At 34.3% G+C, this 8,926-nt stretch overlaps 1 protein-coding gene across 1 annotated transcript; it reads left to right on the forward strand.

Annotated features, from left to right (window-relative positions):
- Positions 1–504: 504 nt before the first annotated feature.
- cnih4 (cornichon family AMPA receptor auxiliary protein 4) lies at positions 505–5,744 on the forward strand. The gene is made up of 5 exons (XM_051864923.1): positions 505–657; positions 1,010–1,078; positions 2,262–2,374; positions 2,456–2,596; positions 3,949–5,744. Exons 1-5 carry the CDS (start codon positions 589–591, stop codon positions 3,974–3,976), a joined length of 420 nt encoding a protein of 139 aa, XP_051720883.1. The 5' UTR covers positions 505–588; the 3' UTR covers positions 3,977–5,744.
- Positions 5,745–8,926: the final 3,182 nt, after the last annotated feature.

An 8,926-nucleotide genomic window follows, 5' to 3' on the forward strand; every position in this document is an offset into this window, starting at 1 on the left:
CTCGTCTTCAGAGTAGAGATGTCACTGCAAGATGGGATTATTTTGATTAAAGATGAGCCTTTTCACAGACTGTGATAATGCGTTTCCACAGTTATCAACATCACAAATCTAGTGAAGTTTTTTATATCTTATTTCTTCACCTTGGCAGTAAATGACAAAAAAGGGATTAACACTGCTGCGAGGGTTTCTCTAATATATCAGCTGAGCGAGTGACGGCAAATACCATATTTCTCTCTTCTGACTGCTGTAATCAATCTCTCTATGTTTTTTTCCTTCTCATGGTGACTTTAATGTATTTTTTTATCCTTGTTTATTTATTTAGTTTTAATAGTCTATGTTTTTTCTGCAGTTTGGATTTTTTAAATTGTATTAAGTTTTATGTTTATTAAGGCCTTTTGTGTTTCATTCAATTTCATTCAAGCCATAAAAAATCTTTTTGAGGCAGCTTTCACGTGCTCTGGTCATGTTTGTGAATGATTCGGTTCCGCCGAACGGTGGCGCTCTTGTGACTCGACACTGTCGATTCAGCGCGAGAGAAGAATCACCCCCGGAAGCGGCAGTGGCAGCAGTGAAAGCGGAAGCGCAAAAATGGAGGCAGCCGTGTTCATTTTATCACTCGTTGACTGCTGTGCTTTAATATTCCTCTCCGTTTATTTCGTATCCTTTATTAACGCTTCGCATGAATGAAGATGTGTTTCATTGATCGCGTCTCAGCAGGGGTTTGTTGTGTTGATGTTGTTTATGTTAGCAGGAGCTGCTCGCTGCAGGCTGTGATTGCGGGTTAAGGGTTTGTTTGTCATTTATGATGATTTATCTTTATAATGTGTGTTTTACTGCATTGCTGTGTTTTAATACGATTCATTGAAGCTCGTAACGTGAGATTATAGTGATTTCTCCTATCAGTTGAGGGATGGCTCATAAACAGGGTGGCAGCTCTATTTTAAATCAATTACAGATTGTTATTAATCGTTATTTCTGATATGTGTACTTTCCCTAACTCATTGCTCAGATTATTACTCTGTCTGATCTGGAATGTGACTACATCAATGCTCGAGCTTGCTGCTCCAAGTTAAACAAAGTAAGTCTGGATTGTAAAGTTAATTTCATTAAAAACAGTAACTAGTTTCATTGTATTGTGTAATGATTGACAAAGAATAATATAATGAAATATATGTGTATATATTATATGTATTTATGTATATGTATGTGTATATATATATATATAAAAATATAATATATATATATATATATATATATATATATTTGCATTTAAATAGAAATTAATGCGCAATAGAAAGTAGTGATGGGAGAAACGAAGCTTTTCAAAATTTTGAATCAATTGAACCAATCGCTTCGTGAAATGATTCACTGTTTCGAAGCGCAAAGGCAACAAACTCCGGCCAAACATGCATAAAAACAGCTTTTACAAACCCATTGCAAATGTTTTACTGAAAGTAAAATCTATCAAATGCGATCAACTAATCATCTAATACCATTACATAATAAGTGTCTGTATAATATGTGTTTTATCAATTTTCAGGGTTTGTTTTGTTTGTTCCATGGATGGCTAAGCTAAACAGGCCAATAAGAAACTATTAAGTACTATTATTCCTTTTAATTATACCAATGTCTCATTAAAACGTCTACAAATGTATAAAACTGATCAGAGATCAGGTAAAACCCATAGACGCTTGTTCAATGGCTCGCCTGGGGTGGCGAAACATTTATGATGTAATGAAGCCTCGTTTACTGAAATCACGTGACTTTGGCAGTTTGATACACGCTCCGAACCAATGAATCGAAACAAAAGATTCGTAAAGGTTTTGAAGCTTCATGAAATGAAATCGCCCATCACTAATAGAAAGAAGTTTCACTAGTGGTTTGTAAATAGTGAATGTCTCAAATACAGCCTAATGAATTAATAACATAAGTACACTTTATTGTACCATATAAATACTGATAATGTCATGAAAACATACATTATATTTATATATATATATTACACACACAATTCTTATGGAAGCTTGTTTCTGCAATGGAATAAAAAAAGGTAATTTAATTCACAGCTAGGACTTTTTTATCATTAGAATTTAAAAATCAGATTTTCAGTTTATTTTGTGTTCATAAGAGACAGGGGAGCAGCAGGAATGTGATTTAATTTTTCTCCACATTTCAAATAGTCAACAGTGCCTCTACTCGTAGAAAATGCCCTATATATTCCTCTGTGAATGTAAATGAAGTCCTGTTTGTTCTGTGTTCAGTGGGTCATCCCTGAGATGATCGGTCAGGCTCTGGCCACCGTGTTAATGCTGGTGTCCATGCACTGGTTCGTCTTCCTGCTCAACTTACCTGTGGCATCATGGAACGTTTACAGGTGAATTATCTTTATCACACAGAATTTTGTGTTTATAAACCTGACGAATGCTCCAGCACTGTCATTAATACCTGTGAACAGATATGTGAAGGTCCCCATGGGGAACATGGGAGTGTACGATCCCACAGAGATTCACAACAGAGGCCAGCTCAAGTCCCATATGAAGGAAGCCATGATCAAACTGGGCTTCCACCTTCTCTGCTTCTTCATCTACCTGTACAGGTAAAAAACAACCTTTCAATTCTGCTCCACATTGCAGCAGCTTACACTGTGACCTAACCAGAGGAGACAAAATATCTTTTCCATGTTAATGGAGTTTTTGCCCTAACAACATACAAAATATGACAGTGATAATCTCAGGTACCAATTATGTGCTTTATTGAATGTTAAAAGTGTCTAATGTGAGTTTGATTATCATTTTGTGTGACCTTTATACCGTACTGAAAGCGACTGTGGATAATTCACCTCAGATATTGAAAATAAAGGAAACAGTAACTCAATGTGAACAAACAAGTGTATTCTATGACAAAGACTGTTTCAGTCACTCAGTATGTATTTTTAATAATGGTAATATTTATGAATTTCATCCATTTCTCTGAGTGCACTGAGACTCCGCCCACACGCTCTCCTGATTGGCTGTGATTTTTATTAAGTTGTTTTATTATTCAAATGTTATTATTAAATACTCTCTTATTTTACAGTAAAATAGTATTTTTGCAATAGTAATGTTTCTTTTGATTTGTTTAATTTTTAATTTAAATGATAAATAAGTTTAATAATAGTAATATTATTAACAAGGATTATTGCTATTACATTAAATACTATTACTATAGTAGTATTGCAATGGCAATATTTCTTTGATTTTTAAATTTAAATAAAAATATTTTTAATAATATTATTATAATTCTATTATGAACAACTAACATTATTTATAATAAAATAATTTATTAAATGCTTTTTTTATTTTACAGTTGAATGTAATTTAAATAAAATAAAAATATATTTTAAGTAACTAGTGCTGTCAAATCAATTAATGGCAACTGCGCCCATATATATGTTTGATGTTCAATTTTGACAGCACTAATAATACTAATAATGTTATGTTTATTATGTTTATATTAAGTAGTTTATTTCACAATAAAATAGTATTATTGAAATGAATTAAAAGTTGATTTAATTAAAATGGTAATTTAAAATACTTTGAATAATTATTGTTGTTGTTATTATTACTGTTGTTTTTAATAATAATAATTATTATTATAGTCATATTGAGTGGGGGGAAATGGTTTTCCTGTTTTTTTTTTTTTTTTTTTTTCTTTTTTTTTTTTTTGTTCTTAGTTGATCACATGTTTGTTGATCTACATTCAACAAAACGTAAAATCAAGTCACATACAATCTAGAAATGAACTGTCAGTCTCAATCTAGCAGTGTGTTAGCTGACAGATTAAATGTTAAAGAGTGAACGGCTAGTAAGAAGAGCTGTAGCGCTAGTGTGTGCTGGAGTTCAGTGCTCATGTAAGTGTGTGTGTGGATCTTGCGGTGAATGAGGTTTGTTTCTCCTCTGTGTTTTGCAGCATGATCCTGGCGCTCATCAATGACTGACCCACAACAGTCTTCACAACACAAACTGCCAAATAATAAACTGGCCTTTACATTTTGGAACTACATGAATCCCAATCAGAAGATCAGCCCCATCACTCGTCATTACCCACAGAAACACCACGTCTGCTGACCACAAACCCCCGGATGAACGAGCGGCACACGCCGTCCTTCAGTCATGTGCTTGTACTTCGGTTTGATTTCTCTGTATCTTGCACTGCTTCTCAGGGCTGAAGCATCAGGACAATCGCACTGACTCACTGAAGCGAGATTCAGAGCGCTGACACAGACACACACACTCACACACACACACATGTGAATCTTAACAAAACAACATTCACGTAACGATAATGTTAAAGATTAAGCATGTTTTAGGACCATTAGGCATTGTGATTATTTTCATGACAATTAAGCGTCATTACCGTAATGTGTCCAGATGAGGTGCTGTTGTTGTTGTTATTACACTCCATGCTTGTTCTGTTGTTTTAAAATAGAATATGTTAAAACAGTACAACAGATGTCACTGTGATGTGCAAACAGTCTTAAATATTCTCTTTTTATTGCAATGAGAACAGGATTTTTTGGCATTACGGTAATGACTATTTGAGAACAAAATGTGCTTAATTGTCATTTAAATAACGTCTCTTAGTGGTTTGAAATATAGGTATAATTTTTATCTTGATTTATGACCCAGACATGGTCCTGACAAGTCATGATATTCTGCCACATCCACTTGCGTGCATCTTTAAGATGCCTTTTGTTGGAGAAGTTGTCTGTTTATTGTTTGTAGTTTAATGGAGCGTGATTGAACAGACCACTAGAATAACCAGAACAAGCTCTAATGTGTTCCCACAAGCCTCTCTGATTCAGTTCCTGTCTGAATCACATCTAAGGCGTTTGCTTCTGACATTTCAATGGCTTGTGTTTGTGTAGATTTCATTACTTTTGTGATTCCTGCTTTTCATCTTCAAGTCTTGTCAGATCAGTCAACCTGATATCTGCTGATGTTAAAGTCAAATTAGGGGTGAATCTCTCAACTTGTCATGAACGGGTCATACTTGCCCCCAAAATCGAAGGAAATAAATTATATTTTGTTTAAATTAGCTGAAGCTTCGGTTTAAAACCATTAAGATATTTTTCTTACGGTATTTTAATGAAAATTAAGCACATTCCGCCTAATTTTTACTACGCAGTGCATCTGGATGTTTTAATTTTGAGTTTTTTTTTCTAAACTGTGATTGTAATTACAGTAGTAATTCTCAAAACTTGTGTAATGTATATCGTATGCTGCCTGCTGATTTAAAAACTGATCATACTCATTTGTAATGGTGGAGATGAGCATAGATTGTCATGGAAATATTGTCACAGTACAAAACATCTTAATGGTGCTTAAAACGAGTGTCATTTTCTTTAGACAAGATCTTTATTTCGTTGATTTTGAATTGTGATTGACATGTTTTTTTTGTTTTTTTTTGAGGATTCACCTTTAGGACAGCATGTTGAGGGTTAATGAATGCTGGGTAAGCGGGTGTGTGGTGGAGGTTCAGTGTCCAGCCAAACAGTGCGTCACATGATGTTAATGGAGTTTCATCGGTCATGTTCTGCTCCGGGACAGTCGTTGAATAGCCCTGTTCATTGGCGCGTCTCAATGTACTACAGTCATTTGAAAGAGGGTTTGGTTTGTAATCACGTGAGATCAGTGTCATCAGTTGTGGTTTTTTTACATATGTGCGGTTGTGGGGTTTCTTAAATAAAAAGATGATCATGAATAGCAAGTTTTCACAATTCATATACAATTGAGTGCACATTATGCATTGCAATCCAGTTTTGTTCTAAAATTTAATTTTGATTTTTTTTTTTTTTTTCCCCAGAAGAACACAAATTATATTGAATATTTTAAAAATTTCAGAATGCCTAAATGCATTTGCTATTGTGATTCTACCAGTGTTATTTAAATATAGTTGAGATGCTATTATAAATTTTATTAATATTTTGAATTCATTTTTATTTTTAAAGTTTTAGTAATTAGGGGCCAAGCACCCATTGTATCCGTTAGTGTTGTTCTTCTTCCGCTCTTGAAGTGTGTGGCAGCCTATTGAACGTATAGTAAAAAATTGTGGAATTTAGCACACAGATAGAAGACAGTCTGAACATTAAAGGATTAGTTCACTTTCAAATGAAAATTAGCCCAAGCTTTACTCACCCTCAAGTCTTTATAAGTGTAAATGACTTTCTTCTTTCTGATGAACACAATCAGAGAAATATTAATAAATATCCTGATGCATCCGAGCTTTATAATGGCTCCACACGGCTCTGGGGGGTTAATAAAGTCCTTCTGAAGCGAAGCGTTTGTGTAAAAAAAAAAAAATCCATATTTAACAAGTTATGAAGTAAAATATCTAGCTTCCGCCAGACCGGCTTCCATATTCAACTTACGAAGAAAGTGTAAAACTCTAGCAGTTCATAAAGCTTACGCTATGTCCTACGCCTTCCCTATTCAACTTACAAAAAAAGTAACTGACGCAACACCAGTTTCCTCTAATGGTGCCTATAGCACCACTACCAGTTCAAAATGTCACTTTTCTAAAGGTTATAGCTTTTGCACCGTTTGATCTAGAAAAATGAAAAATGAATTCGCCCATTACAATGGTGGCCATTTTGAAAAGTACAGTATTCCATTTTTTCTCTACTCCTCCTCCAAATCTTCTCCAATTCTTACAAAAACTGGCTCAGATGATCTTTGGACCAAGACAGAAATGACTGAACAGATTTTTTTCATCTTTGTTCAAAAGTTATGTCGTCACGAACTTAACAAAATTGGTTCAGAGGCTGTATCTCGGCCAAACTTTGATCAATCAAAATGAAAATTGGTACGCTTCATCGGAACCATGATCTGAGGGTCCATGCCAAATTTGAGAACAGCGCCACCTACAGGTCATAAGATCTGAAAAATGGCTATTTTTGCTAATAACTTTTGAACAGTTTGTCACAAAAACTTGATCTTGGTGTCTATGGATTCCTTTTGTCATGTTGAATCTGATTACCGAATATCGATTTTGCCAGGATCAGGTAAACCATCGGTCCGCCATTTTGAATTTTGTCATAAATTGTAATATCTTTTAAACAATTTGAAATATTGGCACAAAATTCGGTAGGTATCATCATCAGCATGTCCTGAAGGTACCCGAGAAGTTTGAACACAGTGCCACCTAGTGTTCCAGAGATAAGTTTTTTTGTTTTTGTTGCAAAAAAACATAACTTTTGAAAACATGGTTCAAAATTTGTTTTCTTTGTGTCCTATTCCTTGGTTTATGTCGATTCTGACAATATCTAATTTGTCATTTTCCAACAATGTGACTGTCCACCATATTGAAGCAAATAAAAAACTTCTTTTACTACAAATTTTGCCTAATCTTGTCCAAAATCTGATCAGATGATCTTTGAACGAGCCACACAAAAATGACTGAACAGATTTTTATATTCACTACCGTTCCTGAGAAATACCTCTCCGAAGTTGACCTTGACTGCATTTGTTCTCTTATGCTAGTTAACTCAGCATGCTAATTGGTTAACATGCTAAATTTTGTCCATTCTTTCTAATTTCTAATTTTAAAATATCCCAGGAGTAGGGGTATAACCCCAACATCCTGGCCAAATTTGTCCACTGGCCTCTGTCCATCATGGCCTCCTAATCATCCCCATATATACTGATTGGCTTCATCACTCTGTCTCCTCTCCACCAATAAGCTGGTGTGTGGTGGGTGTTCTGGCACAATATGGCTGCCGCCCCATCATCCAGGTGGATGGTGGTTGAGGAGATTCCCCCTTCCATATGTAAAGCGCTTTGAGTACCCAGAAAAGCACTATATAAATGTAAGGAATTATTATTATTATTAATGGGGCAATAAGCTAGGTTAGTGGCTAAGTTAGCTTAGCATGTCAACTGATGTATTTATATGCTCATTCTAGTTCGGAAACATCTCTTCGGTAAGATAACAAATGTTTGTCGTCTGTGGCGGTCCGTTATAAGCAACAAGAACCAAACCTTTCATGAGACTGAGATTGTTCTAATCTAAACTAATTAAATGTAACATGCAGTACATTTATATAAAATTTCTTCATTTTGAGTTGATTCTCACATGAACTACTGAACTTCGGCATCTGGGCAAACACACGTCTTCCCAGTGGCGCAACGAGATGAGTGACAGGCACCTGACCTAGAGTCCCATGTGGTACAACTTTATAAAATTGTGTGTAATGGTTTGTTCTGAACCAGCTGTTTTTCATGTATATTCCATTTCTGCCGTCTTTGCTTGGCCCTGTATCGCTGCTTGCAGCTATATTTTTTTTGTTTTTGTCTTTTATTACTTTTTGTCTACATAGTGTTTATTTCACTTGTAGTTTTTAGTTATTTTAGTACATCAAGTTAAACTAAATGGAAATAAGAAATGTTGCATTGGCAACTACATGAAATTAAATATCTCAAAAAGCCTTAAACTTATTTTATTTAACCTAGCTGCCAAGGCAACATTTCTTATTTCCATTTAATTTAACTTGATGTACTAAAATAACTTTTTAAGCTTTATATAAATATAAAACAATTTTTTATGGTTTCAGTTTTAGTTAACTATAATAACTCTGACTAATACAGCTGGATACAGTGTTTCCACATTCATGGAAAACATAAAATAATAATAATAAAGTAAAATTCTTACTTCCAGGTTCAGAATTAAGAATATAAACAAAAAAAAACAAAAACATTTTTGATTTTTTTTTTTAAAGTTGTGCTTTAGAATATTTAATTAGCTGGAATTTGTCAGTGCAATCTCTTAAAAATATATATATAAAATACTTTTCAAGTAATCAAGAACTGGGAAAAATCATGGACAGTTCATTATCTAATAGAATCTTATTTGTTCATCTTAAAACGACAAATTCCATCGGCGTTGACCA

This window comes from Ctenopharyngodon idella, chromosome 16 (genome assembly GCF_019924925.1).
Source record: "Ctenopharyngodon idella isolate HZGC_01 chromosome 16, HZGC01, whole genome shotgun sequence".
Lineage (NCBI taxonomy): Eukaryota > Metazoa > Chordata > Actinopteri > Cypriniformes > Xenocyprididae > Ctenopharyngodon > Ctenopharyngodon idella.